Here is an 18,148-nt window from a genome sequence, read left to right as displayed (position 1 = left end):
TCCTCATGCTAATACCCCTCCTGCCATCAGTTTATGACTTCTCTGCTGTGGACCAGTACAGGAGCCTGTGCTGCTACATGCTGAACCAGAATTGTGGAAATGCTCCAGCAGAAAGGAATTAGTATCTCAGCCGAATCAGTTTTCCACCATGCTTTTGTCAGGCCAATGCAGAAGGCAGCACGAGGAAAGCAGCAAGCAGTAAGGAGTGGCAATTTCTCAGCTACTGCCAAAATAATGCCACAGCCTCAGACAGAGTGAGTGGACCCCAGTTGACACTGGTTGGTCACCAACTGACACCAGCTATATTAAAACACTTGAGTGTCAAGTGGAGTTGTTCTATTCTCAGTGTTTTCTGTTTACAGCTGCAGTGATATGCCTATAATTAGATTCATTCAGCTTGCCACAATCTGACATGCAGCCACATTTTTGTATTTTTTGGACTCCTGTTTCCTACAGCACTGTTCAAGACCTGGAAGTAGAGAAGAACCACCACATTCCAGGTCTACCTAGGAAACAACCAGCTACAGAAGTCCACCTACTCAGTCCTCATCTCCTCAAATGCATGAAGATAGGCATTGCAACTTTGACAAATCACTCTTCACACATACACCAAAGCACACTTGGCAAAAACATACTGAAATAATGTTCCACCTCCTCTCCAGGTGAACACCCTTTACAGTTATGTATAGTAGTGAATATCTGGGCTGTAAAACCAAAATGGCCTTTCAAAGATACCAAATTTATTCAAACAATAAATTGCACCTGTTCTTCACATAATTGAGAATGAGAGCTCTGCTTAGGAGCAACAGTACTGTAAACTCCTAATAAAGGCAAACGACATAAGAAGCAGCAGTAAGCTCTATGACAACACATAAGCTGATGAAATCTGGCTGCTTAGCAGCCTGATCGTAGACTATGCAATACCCAAGCAAATAACTTGAATTTGTGTTTTGATTTGGGATCGGTTTCTTTTTGTCTGATGCTGGTTTGATTTTAAACGTTAAGTGTGCAAAATAATTTTAGAAACTCTCAGCCCTTCAAGAAATTTAAGCTAGCCTGAACTTTAAAAAGAAAACTAGTAATCAGTATGTGAGGCTCATAGAAAAACCATTTACCAGCTGAAGCTTTCAGGGCACTTTGCTGGGAACTAATATGGTTCTCTCCCTCAATAGCAACTGAAATTTATGTCTAAGCCTGTTCCAAATTCAAGTTTATCATCATCTGAAAAACAGCTGACACAAACTCTAAGCACAAACACTATGCATTTCAGCAGCCAACAAACCAAATAACAAATACATCATTAACTTTCTGCCTACTCTGTAATTTGCTAAGGTGGTCCATCACTGGAATGAGTAAGGTCCCCATACCTCTCCAGCAGAATGTTTCCCACAAATTATCCGTGCTCGTGAACACCTCTGGGCAGGGGTATGATACAAGCACTGTAGACTCAGAATATCCGATGTGTTACATCAGCTATGAGGATGCACCAAACCCAACCACACCCAGCCACAGCTCTGACCCAACAAAGCACTGTAGCTCAAATAATTTTACTAACATCACTGAAATCACTGATACACTTCACATTGAACTGGTATGTAAAATCTTCATGCGGTTGGATTCTGGACATTCAGCATTTTTCAGGACGATCAATAGACTGGAAAGAAAAATGAGTCACAAGCAATGAAACCGTTTGTCTGTTGCTTCTTGGTATGAGAACAGGAGAGGCTTCAAGGTAGTAAAGAGCTTTTTGTAATGAATTTCATTTGGGAAGGCTCCAGGGAGAATCTTATCGATTAGGGAGGAAGGGAGGAGTAAAGAAGAACAGCAGCCTTTTGGCATCCAGTGACAGGCTGAGAAGTAATGCCCACAAACTGAAATCTGAAACACAGGAAATTTCAATTAAATGTAAGAAAAAAAAACAACAAACAAACCATTTTTAGTAGCAGGGTACACTCATAGGTCAGAATTTTTAAAAAATGTTGAGAATAACCACATCAGTAGGAATGCTACCCTCTGTTCCCTTGGGAATTTAAATAAATTCTCAGTGAATTACAGTCCTACTTTTAGCAGACATTTCTCACTTTCTTATGCTTTATAATTTGTAAGTAGTTTAATTAAAAGAAGGCAGACAAAACTTTTATTGTGCTTTGTTCTCAGCTAAAATGTAACTAAACCTAATAAATCCAATTATGATCTACCTGGCTCCACAACAACACACTCTGTCCATTTGAATGATAACTGTATAGAGGTACACAATATGCATATGCTTGCCCAAAAAGTGTAAGCCAGTGAATCTATGTGGTTCTGAATATGCTAGAAAGTCTCTTCTGTTACAAATAACTCTTTTACTATCTTGAAAAGAACATTTCTTGTTCATCACTTAGAGGAATCCAGAAGAAATCCATTCCACATTCTCAATAGAAAGCTAGCTGTTAATCCTACTGTGTGCACATGTGCATGGGATATGGTGTGAGTGTCAGACTGGACTGGGAACAAGTAAAACTGCCACCATTCGACTCAGCATACCCACCGACTGTACAGGCCTCCAGATGTGGCACACCAGAAGCACCATCACAGCTCCAGCTCTCCACCTAGACACAAAAGCAGTTACAGTCACTGCCTGCAGGATGCGTGTAACCACCCAGTTCTCTTCAAAGCCTCAGAGCAAGCAATGCCACGAAATGCAATCTTCCTAGACAGCTTTTCTGACTGTTCCACCCCTCCTATCAATGCAGCAATTGCAAAGCAGGTGTACTAAACCAGATGATTAGAGCCACATGGTTATCAGCCCTACAAGTCTTTACTGCAGTTTTTCCTTCTTGGTAAACAAAATACAATGATTTAATAGGGGGAAAATACAGGTTGGAAAAGTGGAATTTTAGACTGCCACTTTGGATGTCAGTGGTACAAGACTGTGAGCTAAATTATCCAGCTACAGTGAATGAAGTGGAAGGAAAGGTGTACCTTTAGCAGACTAACTTGAATACCACAGCTTATGCAACACTTAAGCCACACTTAAGCTGTATTTGGAAATCTTCCCGTGGTACACAGGTCTTATGCAGGGCATCAGAACAGGGATGGAACATTTCATGCAGACAGGAATAGAAACAAGTTACTAGATGGTACTGAGAGAAAGCTATAGATAAACTACATAGAACACACTGAAAGGGCAAAGCAACACATTAGGAAATACCAACATCTTAAAAAAACCCAAACAAACAAACAAACAAACAAAAAAACCAACAAAAAAAAAACCACAAACCCAACCAAATAAAAAAGGAACTACTAAAAATAAAAAATAGGAATGGATTAAAACTGAAACCAAAAATCTGGGCATGTTCCACATCACCCATGAGCCTAAGAAGTTTAAGAAATGGTATGAATGAAGATCAAAAAGTTGGCAAAAATTAATACAAACAACTGATAATCATTTTAGTAATAGATACTAGCTATTCTTTTTGCATCTTTTTTGGCTAATAATGAATGAACAGTTCCTGTTGTGCTCACATGACTATATCCACAGGCCCCATCAGCACCCTCTTATCTTCAAAGCATTACACTATATTTCAACCTGCTACCAAAGTCCCTACCAGCGCAAGCTGACTCACTGATCACAAGGGGTTTTTACTGATACCATTCTGAAATGTTTGGCACTTGACAAGAACTGTAGGGTCTCCTGGTCTTGGTTGGGGACTGACCTGTAAAAACCAAAAGTTTTTGTGACTGAGCATGTGTCCACTTGAAAAAGGATTTCAGCAGAAATACTTCCTCCTGGAAAGTGCGTAGAGATGGATTGTGATTACTCTATATTGCCATCTTGTAAATTAAATCCTGCCTTTCTTCTAAGATGTCTGGAAGAAAACAAATATACCCAATTAACAAAAGGAATTTGGCTCTCCGTTTCTCCATTAAACAGTCAGACTGATTGCAGAGATACTCTCTAACTTGCTACTCATAACTTGCTACTCATAGCCATTTCCCAATACTCATAAAATTAGGTTTTGCAAACTGAATTTACTTAGCTGTGGTTTCAGCAAAAGGGTTTTCTGTCTTTTCTTTTTTAATAATTATTATATATATAATATATATTATATATAATTATATATATTATTATTTATATATATAATATATAGTATATATAATATATATATTATATATATTATTTTAGCACTTCCTTCTAGCGATCAGGTCTGAAACCATATAACACTTCTAATCCACTGAGAATCAACTAATGAAAGTGACTGCACATCAGCCACTTTGATACAAGAGAACACTGCCAGAAGCAAACAGGCTTGATAAAGCTGTGAAGATTCATTCTGGAGACAAAAATGAAGGTTTTAATAACTGTACTATTATTAGTCATGACGGAGAAGAAGACATTTCAAAGAGCTGAATCTCCTCCCTAAAAAGCGGCACTATATTCCTCTTCTGTAGCGATAACTATTTTCACTGCTAATCATAGTGAAACGTGTTCTTCTGTTTTAATTAGGTTTTGTTTGTCATCTCTCCATTTTTCACAAATTCATATGCAAGAAGCAGTTCCTAAAGACAGGAAGAAGTGTTCTGGCAGTTACCTAGGGTATACTCTACTACAGCATTACCCCAAAATCATATGGTATCTTATAGTAAGGTTTTACCAATCAGAACTGCGTACCTAGCGGCAGCACTGTAGCAGGACAACGTTGAGAATGATTCCCAACTTATCTATGCCAAAGGCGTGGCCTGCCTTTTGATTTCTGTACCACGTTTTTGTACAGTGTTTGTGCAGTTTTGTGGCGGTGCCAACTCGGCCACATTCACTGCAAAGTAACTTTCTGATTCTGTCGTGGGTAAGGCATGTAACTAGATGATATCTCCCTCCATCCCATTTCCTACTATATTAATCCTTGCTGTCTGTTCCTCTGGCATCCATTCACCCAGCACTCAAGCAGCCCTGCTAAATAAACCAGGACACGAATTTCGTCAGATAATTATTTTGTCCGTAACTCCTTTAAGAGGTTTTCTTGTTCTGCGCTACACACGCTCTCCCAGTTTGTGCCATTTGCTTTGAAGCAAATTAGGACGAGCAGCGCAGACCCCGCCGGGGGCCGGCGGAGAATTGTTGCTGCCAGGGACACCAACCCGCCCCCCGAGAGCTTCACGGCAGCGACACCCAGCACCGCGCGGGGTGCACAACCCCCCGGGCCTGTCACCTCCCACCGCCGCAGCCCGGCGCCTGAGGGGCGGAAAGCGACATCGCTACCGCGTGACACACCTGACAAGCGGCTCGCGCGAGCAAAGCGGGAACTCACCCCGAAGACGCGTACGCCGCCGTCCCGGTTCATATTTAAGCGCCTCCATAACGCACCCGACCCGGCCGCAGTCGCGCCTGCGCGGGCTCATCCGTCGCCACGCAACGGCGCCTGCGCGGGGTTCGCAGTTGTGTGGAGGCGGCGGCCCGAGGGCTGCCGCTGTCATCGGGGAGCGCGACCCTTCCAGCGGGCTGCCGGCGCTCCGCTCCAGCCGGGCCGGGGCCGCGGCCGCTGCTGGGCGCTCCGCTCCTCTGCCCCCGCCCGGGGCCCGGCACAGCCCACCCGGTGCCTCCTGCCGCCGCTTCTCTAAGGCGGGACCGTGCCCGCGCCCCCGCCGCGGGATGAAGAGGATCTTCGGGTTCGGGAGGAAGAGAAAGGGGCAGCCGCCCTCCGGCAGCGCCTCCCTGCCTTCCCCTGCCGGGGCCTATGAGCTCCGGCAGAAGGATCTGGGCAAGCTGCACCGCGGGGCCGCCAGCGGCGACCTGGCCCAGGTGCGGCAGGGGCTGAAGAAGTACGGCATCGACGGGCGGGACAAGGCGGAGCGGTAAGGGGTGGGGGGCACCGGCGGGCGGGACGAGGCGGGGCGGTAACGGGGGGCACTGGCGGGCGGGATGAGGCGGGGCGGCGAGGGGAGGGAGCACCAACGGGCGGGGGGCGGCTCCCGGCGGCTCCAGGAGCTGGGGGCGACCAGCCGCGTTCGTCGCGGGGGGCGGCAGGACCGGCTCCGCAGCTGAGCTGGGCTCTCGGCTGGGTGTGGGAATCGGGCTTGTACTGCCAGAAACCCCCGACCGCGGCCTGGCACTGCCGCCTTACCCGTTTTGCACCGGCCTTCTCAGCCCCCTCATTCCCGGAGCCGTATTGCCTCGCGTGGGGGCGCGGGAGTGGAGGGGAGCTGGCTGCAGCCTGGCAAAGGCGGGTTGCAGGGGGAGCCTCACGGCCGTTCTCCAACAGCCATGCTTTGAAGTCAGAGTGCAATCACATGCATCTCTGTGCATCTTTGAGGGCTCAGTGTGCAGGTTTAGTAGTTGAGCTGCGAACAGGGGATAACTTAAGAGAGGTAGGCACTGCAGTTAGGAAAGAGTTATAGTGCAGAGTAAATGTGTTGTATGCTGATACTGCACACACAGTTGCCTGATGTGCCTTTTGTGACAGTGATATGGCAGCCAAAGCAACAGTCTGATTTTAGCTAGTTGTTTGCTCAGAGGCTTTTGGTACAGCTAATCAGTACCTCGGATTGGAAGATCTTAGCAGTGACTTGCAGGAGAAGCTGCTGCTTCTGGCAGGTGTTACTGTGTGGGTTTTTGAGTTAAGTACAGCAAGTACTTGGCAATTGTGTATCAAGAAGAAGCCCTGGGCTGCAGCATAGCTCCTAGTGGTCCATCATAAGCAAAAGGGAATCAGCTGAAGTTTTTGGGTCTTGTATGGGTCAACCCTTCAATGCCTTTTTCTGAAAAGACTCTGAGTCAAAACTTTCATGATACTCTGAAGATATGCTGGTTTTATCAGAGTAGCTCAGCTTCCTAGGCTGCCTGAAGACTGGACTTTGCAGCCAGCTAGCTAATTGTCCTGAAAACACCTGAAACTGCCTAGATTTGTAGGAGGCACAAGGAGAGCACGGTAAGCATGTACTTTAGTAATGTGGGTTGTGTGCCAGAGTGTTGCCAGTCAGTACTTGTTTATGCTGCTGGAGATGGGGGACACAGTTTAAGGTGGATTGAGTGGGTTTTGTGCATACTCCAGCTGCCTGAGTCAAGGTCCCCGATGACATTTATGGAAAGAGCTGCTGAATGTTTCTCTTTTTTTGTTACTACCTTCTCTTTCACAGTGGCTGATTCAGTCAGTCATCAGGTCTTAGCAGACCCTGGTATGAATTTTGGCTAGTTTTTGCATTTTAAGTTCATCTTGTCTAGAAAGCTTTGTTTCTGGAAGCCTCTGGAAAGGTTTACCTCTGTGTGTCATGCTGTTATCAGTGTTAAAACTGGACAAATAAAGTAACACACTAAAAAACCCAAGAGACAAGGCAGTGTACATACAATAGAGCACTTCGATGGTTTTGGCATGACAACGCCCAGTGCTGAAAAGCTTACCTGAGAGGAATTTGGTGGACAGTCTGCCTGCTTACTGTAGCCCCTGCACATTATACTAGTCATGAGGGTTGCAGGCCCACCTATGCCCCCTTAGTGCTTGTGGGTGTGATAAATGTCATAAATGACCACCAGATGCAATTGTGTTTCAGAGCTTCATTGTGTCTTCCAGGGACCAGAAGAGTTGACATAGTTGGAAATAGATATAAATAATAGGAAATGGGGGTAGTAATGGCTAAAGTGTGTGCATTGTTCATATGAATATCTCAGCTCTGCTCCTTAGGATTTCTAGAAGTAAAGTCCTGCACCAGGGATGTAGCAAGTACCACATCTACAGGCCCTTTCCATAGAGTTGGTCCTGTAGCCTACAGGACCTTCCAAAAAAATGCACTTGGGATGGTATTAGTTTGGAACAGACAGTTTTTCAGAGGTGATCTAAGCAAAGCCTTCAGCCTTGCTGAAAGGCATGGGCAAAACTCAGCAGAGAGTTGGAAGCAGTGTAGGCACAGTGCCAGCTAGTCATGAATCCGGGGTCAGAGCTAATCGCTAAGAGAGATTTACCCTGTCAGATGCCTGTCAGAGTGAACTCTAGAGGTTTTCATTACTTAGGTTGTAGCTGCTGGGTCATCAGCTCAAGTGCTCTTGGAAGTGCATGCAGCCAGCCTGCTGTTTCCCTGTGGTCTCCCAGTGGGCTTGTTTTGCAGCTACTCAGGCATCAGCAGTTCTCTTCCAGAATAGGACTGTGGCAGAAGGAGAAGCAGAGGCTTTTCAGTTTGGAAAGCTGATAGTGACCTTCAGATTTGTCATACTTCCTAGTGCTTGGTAGTAGCAGCTTGTAGATGGTCAGGAACTCTTTCATAACCGGTTCTGGTTAGCTTTCAGATATCAGTCATTTCTTCAGAGGTGAAGGATCCTGCATACTTATTGGAAATTTCTCAAAAAGTGATTGTAGTTGCTCTTGAGGGACCCTTCTGTTGATGCTTCAGTCTGTTCTCTGTCTGTAGCAAGAAATTACAAGTTCTTTGAAGTTTTGTGTTTTTCTTGTCCTCATCCTTGTTGCCATGGAGGAGGCTGCCCTGTAACTAGAAGTATCTGCATTACAAATTGCTGTGTGTCTGCATCTCATGTCACTGCATTTGGGTACCACTCCCTTTCTATCCCCACCCCCACCTAGCCAGTGAGCTGCTGTGCTCCTGTCTGTCAGCCAGGTACCAAAACAATTGCAAGCTTGGTTGAGGAGAAGGACCTACCCACAGTGATGTGGCTCAGAACTAGTGTTGGCATATCCCTCAGTTCTTGAGGAACTGCAGGATTTTTATTGCATCACCTTCAAGGGAGGAAGGTACTGGCTGTTTTCTAGCTTGTCTGTTGGGACAGGTCTCCTGCAGAGCAGCAGGCACTTTGCTGCATAGAGCAAATCTTGTGCTGCTTTGTGCCTGTGATTCAGGGGGAAGCACATGAAAGGACTTTCTGGGTGATTGTGTCTTTGGGTACAAATAGACTGGTTAACTGACGTCAGACCTAATATGTCCTGTGGTTTGAAGGAGCCCTTTTCTTCCTGGCAAGGCTTTAACTTGAAGAAAAAAGTTTAATTTTCTTATGCTAGTCATGTGTTGTGGAAACACAGTACTCCCTCCTTGGAAAGGACTTCCTCTGTAGTAGGCTTTTTATATTATGATAGTTATACATGTCAGGAAGGTCAAACATTACTTTCCTGTAGTCAGGATTACAGTGTGCTGCTCTCTGGTTTGTCTGGTTGTTATCAGAGGTACTTTGGTGTAAGTGTGTTCTTGTGTTCGCTGCAGTAGTAAACAAGCTAGAGGAAAAAGCAAATTCTCGAAGTGCAGGGAAACAGTAACATTCTTGCTATAAAACCCATCTCCTACATCTCTGATACACTTCTGGCATGTGAACGATCATGAAACTTAGATGTTTACTTGCCATAGACCTTAGATTGCCAAGCTTTGGAGTCTGTTGCTGTGGCATGTGTGTAGTCCTGTTGGAGGCAGTGACCAATGCCTGGGCACAGGAATCTTTGCAGATTCAGTTCTACAGTAAAGGAAATGTCACCTTACTAAGCGGATGCTGTGGAGGGTTTTTGCTAGCCAGCCTCAGGCATTTGGTGTGCAACTGCTGTTACTGGTAATGGCATATGAAATCTTTTCTTAAGCTTGCATTTTGCAAAGTGAAACTTGTGGCCATATCCATTTATCTCAGCCTGTAATGATTTTTTTCATTGTCTGTCTCCGTTAATTTAATATATTTAATTTTTAGGACACCTCTGCATCTCGCTTGTGCGAACGGCCATGTGGATGTTGTTACATATCTAGTAGAAAACAAGTGTAAGCTAAATCTTTTGGACAATGATAACAGGTCACCGCTGATGAAGGTATGTGGAATATGTTATGTTCTTGCAAGTGGAGCTTATTGATTATGCACTAAATGATCTGTATCTTGCAGGATTCTTTACACAGACCTGTGTAGAAACATGCATATTGTAATTAGTGTGCAATAGGCATATGTTAGCTAATCTCTGAATGTGCTTTTATTTTCCAGCATGCAGAAGCTGGGGCAGTTGTAGCAGAGTGAAATGCGAATGCTGGAATTTTTTCCATTTTGTGTGTTGTTCCCAGGCAGTACAGTGCCAGCAAGAAAAATGTGTGGCTATTCTGCTAGAGCATGGTGCTGACCCGAATCTGGCAGATGTAGATGGCAACACTGCCCTTCACCTTGCTGTCCTATCTCCTAATACATCTGTAGCGGGGCTGTTAGTTGAGCATAATGCCAATATTGATGCCCAGAATAAGGTAAACTTTTATATATGTTAAGGAAGTTTTTTTCAAAAAGTTGCATTAACGCTTGTCTTTAAGGTGTTTTTGACTTTAACTTTTAACTTGATGTATTCATCTGTCCTTTCAGGAGGGATATACCCCACTTATTCTTGCTATCTCTGAACATCACGAAGAGATGGCGGAGTTTCTTCTTAAGAAAGGAGCTGACGTGCATGCTCGAGATCAGTGTGAAAGGTGGGGGTTTGTAAAAACTCTGCATGGGTGTCTCTAGTATTCCTTGGGTTGGATTGATGAGAGGCATGGGAATGAGCTCTGAAAAAAAAACAGGGAGCCACACAGAAGGAGCTACTTCTGTGTGACTTGTGAAAGCAGGTCTACACTTGGCTGCTGTCGTGCCTCAGTGGATGCTTTTCGCATTGAGGATTGCAAGAAGGCATTGTCTGTGGTGGCCCACCTGGCAGGGAAAGTGCCATTAGCTTAGCACATTCAGTGCCTCAATTTGGAAAACCCCCTTCTGCATAGCAGCATAGTTTGTATGTAAGCATTGTCTATGTAGAAGCTTTATCTAAACATATAAAGATTGAACATTTAATTGTTTTGGCTCCCTGTCCCATTTCATTGTTGCTTTTAATACTTAATGAAAACCGCTTTTTCTTCTGTTCATTTTAAAGTAGAGAGCAAACAGGACTAAAAATAACTGCAGTGTCTGTGTAAAATGATCTATTTCATATCGTATTTTGGATTTTTCAGAACCCCACTTATGACTGCTGCTTCTGGTGGGGAGCTTAACTTAATAAAGGTTCTTCTTCGCTATGGTGCTGATGTTTCCCATAAAGACGCTAATGGATGGACAGCTGAGGATTATGCTGTTATTCATGGATATTCTAGGTAAATTTTAAAGTTTATCGTTAGAATAAGTTGACAGTTATCAGTGTAGCTTTTGAACACTTTTGGTAACAGCACCAAGGTTTAGTGGTGTGTTGAGATCTGTCTTGAAGCTGTGCTCAATGAAGTCTTCTGATATGCAGCATTCCTGTGTCTAGAGTTAATTTGGAAGTTGAGGAAAATTTCCACCCAGAATGCTCTTATATCTCAAGTTTTGTTGCTAAGCTCACATCTGTCCAGTATAAACTCTAAAAAATGTCTGTAGCCTGCAGTTATCCAGAGGTGGAACTTAGCAAGCTGAAATGCATGTAAACCCTCTCCCCAGACCAACACCATTGCCCTTACTGACTTTCACTACAACAACCAGGAACTAGCAGCCTTTTGTTTCACAGATCTAACTGATACCCCTTTGGTTAAAATCTTAAGCAGTTTTACTCCTCTTATGCATAGCTTTGTACCTGTGGGTGTTCTTTCTCTAAGGTGGTTATGTGTGCTTAAAAGCTAGGCTGAAAAAAATGTACCAAGCAGGAGTTCATAACCTTGTGGGTATGAATATGCATCTATAGAGTGAACATGACTGTAGTGTATATTGAAATGTGTAACAGTCATGCAGTAAGTGCTGTGTGTATTATCCTTAGCAAATACATAGAAGTATATGAATTCATATGGCTATGAATATGTGTAGGATGGATAATAAGTGGCTGTTAACTATTCTATTAAATGGTATATGCAACTATGTGGTTATTTTTACCCAATATATTTCCTCTCTTTCTCTGTATAGTCTTAGTAAACAACTGGCAGACTACGCAGACTGGGAAAACACAGGAGAAGCTTCTGCAGATGGTGCACAAGGCACCATCACGGTATTTAGCACTCCTAACCGGGCAGGAGCTGCTGGCTTTACATTGGGTGCACCAGCTGTGGACAGAGGAGGTAGGATTCTTAACCATGGAGCAGCTCATGAGGAAAATCACTAGCCTTTTTCTTTTAGGTGGTTTGTTTTGGTAAAGCTTATTGTGTTTGCCGTTGACTTTAGCAGAGGCATCAGATGGAGTAAGACAAGAAGTTTTGTGAATGTGCTTATTTGTTGCTAGTTGGAGGTGCTCTGTCAGGCTGTGAAGGCAGCTGTGATTTGTGTGCTATGTGTCCACTTACATGGTTGTTGCCTTCTGCCCATCAGATTGCCCATCTGTATAGGTTTCCCTACAGAATGAGAGAGAAGGGGGACAGCGAAGAACTAGACCAGGGTGTTTTTGTTTTTCAGGTGTGTACTTTTACCTATAGACGGCCATTCAGATTGTGAAAATCCAATTGCAAAAGCAGTAGGTTCATCCTGAGTAGATGTTGTTCATCTTTCTGTAGTTGGGAAGCAACAGATAAGTTAGCAGGAAGATACATGTCTTGTTGATTTCCATTGAGTTTGTGTCTCTTTGTTTTAATAGTTTCACCTGGACTAAGCTCCTTTTGGTGAATCATCTTATTTCTCAGCATCAGTTACAATTGTTTCCATGTAGGTGCTATAGAGAAATATTTAGGAAAAATTGTCTTGGAAAAGTAACTTTGTTAGCAACAGCAATGCAGTGTCTTTGTATACTGTATCTTCTTGGACATAGTTTGATTTACAATAGAAATAATGCTTTTCTTCCACTGTCAGTAATTTTATGAAATAAACTTTAAAAAAAATCCATATTACTTTGTGATCTAGAAAAACAATTAAATTGCCTTGTGATCAAAAAACTGACTCCTTCAGTAAGTTTGTAGAATCCAGTATATGCTTGAGTTCACACAGCCCTAGAGGAATCTTAGAAAATCGATATTTTAATATTAATAAAATTATCTTGTCCTTTTTATCTCAGGCCCTACAGTAGGAGATTTTATTCTTTCTGGTTTTTTTAAGCATGTTGTATCAGAACTGTGTGGCAAACTGTGGGCAGCAGACAGTGTTCAAACACAGTTCATTACTCCTTTTTTAAATGTGTCAAGAAATATGAGCAAAACATGGAGTATTTTTCCTCATTGACACCTCCCAGATATGGGAATTTAATTTAGAAACAAACTTTGTTCCTTTGACTTGGGAGCAGTTGCTTTGAGCCAGTTAAGAGATTTTTAAAGTTTCTTTATAGATTGAAGGAAGATTTTTTTTTCCTTCTTTTGGAAAGGCCTTGGTACAGGTAGTTTAATCAACAAAATGTTGCTTTCACCCAAACAGCACTCTGTTACTGCCTTCTGTGCACGTAGATAATTTCTGTGCTACCACCTTGTAATGGCTGACAGGCGAGGGTTATTTTAAAGTATGTAGCTTGAAGAATAATACTGTTGTGTGATTCCAAAACTGACATACCCTCAGTGAAATACGGGTTCTTGAAACAAATAATTTGCCCCATTCCTTGAAAATTATAATACTACTAATATAAGTCCCCAGTATTATGGGACATCTTTATTTCTTATCCTCATTTGAAGAGGCATAGTAAATGTAAAGAAAATGTTATGTGGGTTAAGGACTTGGGAGGAGAAAGACTGCTCTGTTCTCAGTCTGCTTCTAGTAGGGCTTGTTTTTCTTGAGTAGTGTGAATCCCTTTCTTCTTGTGCCCAGTGTCTTAAAAGAGGACCCCAGCATGTTGAGCAAGAGATTAGTAGTATATAGGGAACACTTATGGGCATTAATTCTGCAGTTTCTGGCTTGCATCCACAAAACACAGGTCCTGAGAGTCCCTTTGATATGCTGCAGTAAAAGCCTTTGAAGCCTCTGTTAGAGGAGAAGCTGGGATGATCTTGAGAGACCAGAGAATCACCCACTTCAGAATTATTTTATTTTCTTTTGCTCTTCTTTACTATTTTTATGGCATCTTCAATGTTGTTCTTATTCCTTTTGCTGCTTTTGCACTTGTTGCACACTTTTCAAAATATTCTCCTCTAATGAGCAAGTTGACTTATGCTTATTTGAATGTTTACTTTTTGTCCAAACATGAACCTTTTTATTAATCACAGATAAGTTTGCAAAAACTCTGAAGGAATGGCTTCCAGCCCTAGCATATTGAATGACAGGCTTTTTAGAGTTGAAGTTGGAATTTCTTTGGCAAAAAACAATAATGCAATTTTTCTAAAGGCAAAGATTCAGATTTCTAGTATGTCTGCACTTGCGGGTTTTTTTAGCTGCTGCACTGCATATTAGTGTATTGTTCCTTCAGTGTTTCCCTGAGTCCCTAGAGAAACTGTTAGGTTCTCATCATAGAGGTTTTGGAAGAGAAATGAGTGCTTTAGTGTGATTTACATTTCCTGAGGTCAGGGAAAGTTGTCCTGTATCACTTCTTAAGAAAAGATAAATGGGAAGGGATGAGAAACCATCTTGATGTCCTTTCTTAACGCTTTAAGTGTATGTTTTTGATAGGATTCCTTTTGCCACATCCATTACATATATTTTTGGTAAAATCAATATAAGCAGATCTCTCTTCTGCTCTAAGACAAATGTTATGGCCTTATCACAAAGAAATTTGGTGTCAGGTAGCTGCAATAACAGAACCACACCATTTGTTGACTTAAAATATAACATTTTACTATGTAGGACGGGTAAAGCAGGTGAATAATGGTTTATGTTCTAAAACTTCTGTTCCACAACACAGACACACATGCACAAAAACACACATGCATGACACTCGTACCAGTCAATGCCATTTTGGTCCAGTTGTGGCCTGCTCTATAGTACTGGGGGAACCGGGTATTCATCCTGACTGCTTGTCATGTCTGCGTTCTGGCTAGTGGCATAGCTTCTGTATATGAACTGCTCCACACAGACAAATCAATATAAGCAGGACTCTCTTATCTTCACACTGAGGTAGGAGGGGCCTATGTTTGCATCAGGCACCAACTGACACAACTTTTAAGGTGAGCTGGTTTGAGACAAGTTTCTGGGTTGCTTTTTTAGTGAGGGATAACAAACGTGCTTAAACTGTAATTTTAGACGAGTGACTGTAAATAGCATAATGGCTAGAAGTTGTGTGGTGGTGGAGCCAAGATTTCCTTCAAAATTTCTACATAGTGTATCTCCAAAGTTTAGTTGTTGACACCTAAGGTTTTTGGGGATACTTAGGGGGAGGGATTTTAAGTACGCTGTCTTTATAAAGCACTGTACAAACATAAAGGAATTGCATTTGCAGTCTGTGTTAGATGAGGACTAATCAAGTTGTCAGTGTAAAGTTGGCAGTAGATTTCTGATAATCTGTTGCAGTATTTAAAAATATTGGAATATGTGTATTACATGGAGCAAGTAAATTAAGTTATGCTGTTTGACACTGCCTCTTGAGAGTAGAGTTCTGTCGATTGTGATTGATTTTTGTTTTTAGCAGTTATAACTGTAGAGTAGGCTGATAGTCACAGTACATTCTCCCATTGCTGTAGCTTTGTTGATGTGCTGCTTGTGTTTTCCAAATTTCTGGGAAATCAAATTTATTCTGATGTCATTGTTTCGTCTGTCCTTTCCATGCCTTTTCCTAAATGGATATAGGAATGCAACAATCTCCTAACCAGACATCAAGAACAGGAAAATCAAGGAAAGGTATTTTGTACAGTAGCATTTAAAATATGAAACGTTGTATGATATACAAATACTAAAACATCTATGATGGTTTTTTATCCTGGAGGGCCCTATTTTGATGGTTTTGGTTTTATAAATTAGATCTGAGAGCAGGCTTTGGGTACTTTTTATTTGCTTGCATGTTTTGCACGAGTCCTTTATTATTGAGTTGAGTGTTTGCTTTGTGTCATTAGTGATAGCAAATAATTTTTTTAAAAAAAATATGTTCTTCTGTTGCTCCAAAATGGAAATGAACTTCAATTAAAGTGGAAACAAGCAGTCCTCAGAAACTGCTTTTCTAGATCCCATTTCTATGGTAGGGCATCAAGGTCTGTCTGAAAGCTATCTCATGAACTTTCTCTACTGCCTTCTAAAGGTCAATGCAACCTGGTTTGGACGATTGCTTAAAGTTGTTATAAGTTGAAAGCAAAAGTTCAGATAACTTACTTAGCTGTTTTGATTAATTATAACTGTACTAGTTGAAAATATAACTGAAGTCACTTGTCATGAGTTTATAACTGACTACTCCACCCTGTCCACCCAGCTCTAAGAGACAGGTTTTCATTCTGCTTGGGAGATTAGCAGGTAGATTAGACTGTGGGTAATGAGTGAGTTAACAAAAAACAGCAGTATGTAAAACTAATCAGTATTTTAAAATATTATGTGTTTGTAATAGGAAACATTAAAAATCAGAGACTGTGTTGGTATTTGAACTGTTTTAGCTTGTCCTTGCACTGGAAGTTTCAGCCTCTAGGTTTTGTCTACATGGCATATCTACACTGAATATGTATACTGTATTTCATTGTCTGAAAGCCCTATTCAGGTCAAGAGATGTACTCAAAGTTGCCACATAAACCCGGTGTTTAGGATAGACAAAATTCCCATGGTCATCTGTGGCTTACTGGTAGTAGAAGAGATGTCTTCAGGCATGGTATGCCTTTGTTTTCTTTTCCGTGTAATGGTTTTGTCCAAGACCTCAGTTTGGTTGTCAACACGTGACTTTATGGAAGGTCACCTACCTCCTGTTTACAAGCAACTTCATTTTGTTATGATAGTTAACAAGAACTAGTTATTGAGAACTTGAGGAATGCTAAAATAGCTACTATGTGGAGGTTATTAGTATGTTTTTTCCCTTCTGTCTTGGGAATTGAAGAACCCTTTTATTTCATCTTAGTTGTTGATAGTTGAGAGGTTTTAGCACTCTTCAGGCTGGGTTCCTGAAGTTAGGATTTCATTAGTACATTGGTCATGTCCTAGAGTGCACTCTCGTTGAGTTTGTAAATGGCCCCAGATTGGGGAGATCAATAGGTATGCTTCAGGGCATTCAGAGGGACCTTGGCAAGCTAGGGAAATGGACTGTCAGACTTGTTTCATGAAATTCAGCAAGAGCAAATGCCAAGTCCTGCATGTGGAAAGGAACTACTCCTCGCAACAAAACATGCTGGGACTGCCTGGCTGGAGAGCTGCTTTGCTCTCCAGCAAAGAGAGTCTTGGCAGAGCATGAGCTGAGCAGGAGCCAGGAGGATGCCCTGGCAACTGAGAAGGTCAGCAGTGTCCTGGGCTGTACTAAGACCAGCGTAGTCAAGAGATTGAGGAAAGTCATTGTCCACACCTACTTGGCACTCACTGGATTGTGTCCAGCTGTCTGGATATAATTCTGAGCCCCCAGTGCAAGACGGATAGGTCTTTCAACTGTGAGCAAGTTCAGTGGAGGGCCGTCAAACTCCACTGAGGAGAATCTGAGGAAACTGGGCGTGTTCTGCTTAGAGAACAGATGACTTTGAAGGGGACCTAGCAAGCAGCTTCTGGTACACTTGAGGAGAAAACAATGCCAGGCGCTTCCCAGTGGTGCATGACAGGAGATGGAGATACAAAAGGCGTGAATGCAAACGAGAGTTTCTAACTTGGTGTGAGTAGCTTCACCATGATAAGGACAGTAAAACAGATTGTACAGTGTTCTTCCTTTGAGGTGTTCAAAACCAGACTGGATAAAGCCCTAAGCAACCTTATCTGACCTCATAGCTGAGCCTGCTTTGAGGAGGCAGTTGGCTAAGAGACTTCCTGAGGTCCCTTCTGACCTGATTTATCCTATGATTCTACATGCGAGTTGCCTTCATAACACTGATGAAAGCTTGAAGTGTAGTACAGAATGCCCTGGTTATGCCCCTTTTGTCTGTTGAATACTGGTTTTGGTGCAGTGTAAAGAACTGCTGGTGATTCTTCTACCTGAGGATAAGCTTTAGATCTTGATTATGCTTTGTGATTTTCTTTATCTTTTCACTATAATCTGACTGGGTAGAGCAGCAGATAGTGTAGTATATAACATAATGTTAGACAAACCTTTACATAAAATAGTAAAAATCTCTGCATGTGATGTGTACTCCTGTGTGTAATATGAGTATTTTGGAGGTTCGTTTACTTACTGTCTTGCTAAACTGCCACCATTTTAACTGTCTACTGACATAGCATATTCATGCTATGCTTTATTTTTTTTAAGTTTAGAGACATTTCTTAAATGCCTAGGTA

General features: G+C 42.3%; 1 protein-coding gene and 1 long non-coding RNA gene across 3 annotated transcripts in view; one reads left to right on the top strand and one right to left on the bottom strand.

Annotated features, from left to right (window-relative positions):
* Nucleotides 1-1,531: 1,531 nt before the first annotated feature.
* LOC142051729 (uncharacterized) lies at nt 1,532-5,378 on the bottom strand. The gene is made up of 4 exons (XR_012658614.1): nt 5,292-5,378; nt 3,699-3,851; nt 2,531-2,591; nt 1,532-1,878 (listed from the first exon to the last, which is right to left on the bottom strand). It is a non-coding gene; the product is annotated as an uncharacterized LOC142051729 (long non-coding RNA).
* Nucleotides 5,379-5,395: 17 nt separating this feature from the next.
* The window catches only part of ANKRD26 (ankyrin repeat domain containing 26), a 59,147-nt gene continuing 46,394 nt past the window's right edge, over nt 5,396-18,148 (top strand). Inside the window, exons 1-6 of one of the 2 annotated variants that reach the window (XM_075081133.1) lie at nt 5,396-5,835; nt 9,650-9,764; nt 10,009-10,182; nt 10,295-10,401; nt 10,918-11,055; nt 11,834-11,985. In XM_075081133.1, coding sequence (XP_074937234.1) covers nt 5,633-5,835; nt 9,650-9,764; nt 10,009-10,182; nt 10,295-10,401; nt 10,918-11,055; nt 11,834-11,985 — 889 coding nt within the window. In that variant the 5' untranslated portion in view covers nt 5,396-5,632. The remainder of the gene's footprint in view (nt 5,836-9,649; nt 9,765-10,008; nt 10,183-10,294; nt 10,402-10,917; nt 11,056-11,833; nt 11,986-18,148) is intronic. The other variant, XM_075081132.1, reaches the window with a different exon arrangement.

Source organism: Phalacrocorax aristotelis, chromosome 1 (assembly GCF_949628215.1).
Source record: "Phalacrocorax aristotelis chromosome 1, bGulAri2.1, whole genome shotgun sequence".
Lineage (NCBI taxonomy): Eukaryota > Metazoa > Chordata > Aves > Suliformes > Phalacrocoracidae > Phalacrocorax > Phalacrocorax aristotelis.
The sequence above is the reverse complement of the archived record's forward strand: the minus strand, read 5'-3'. Positions and strand labels throughout refer to the sequence as shown.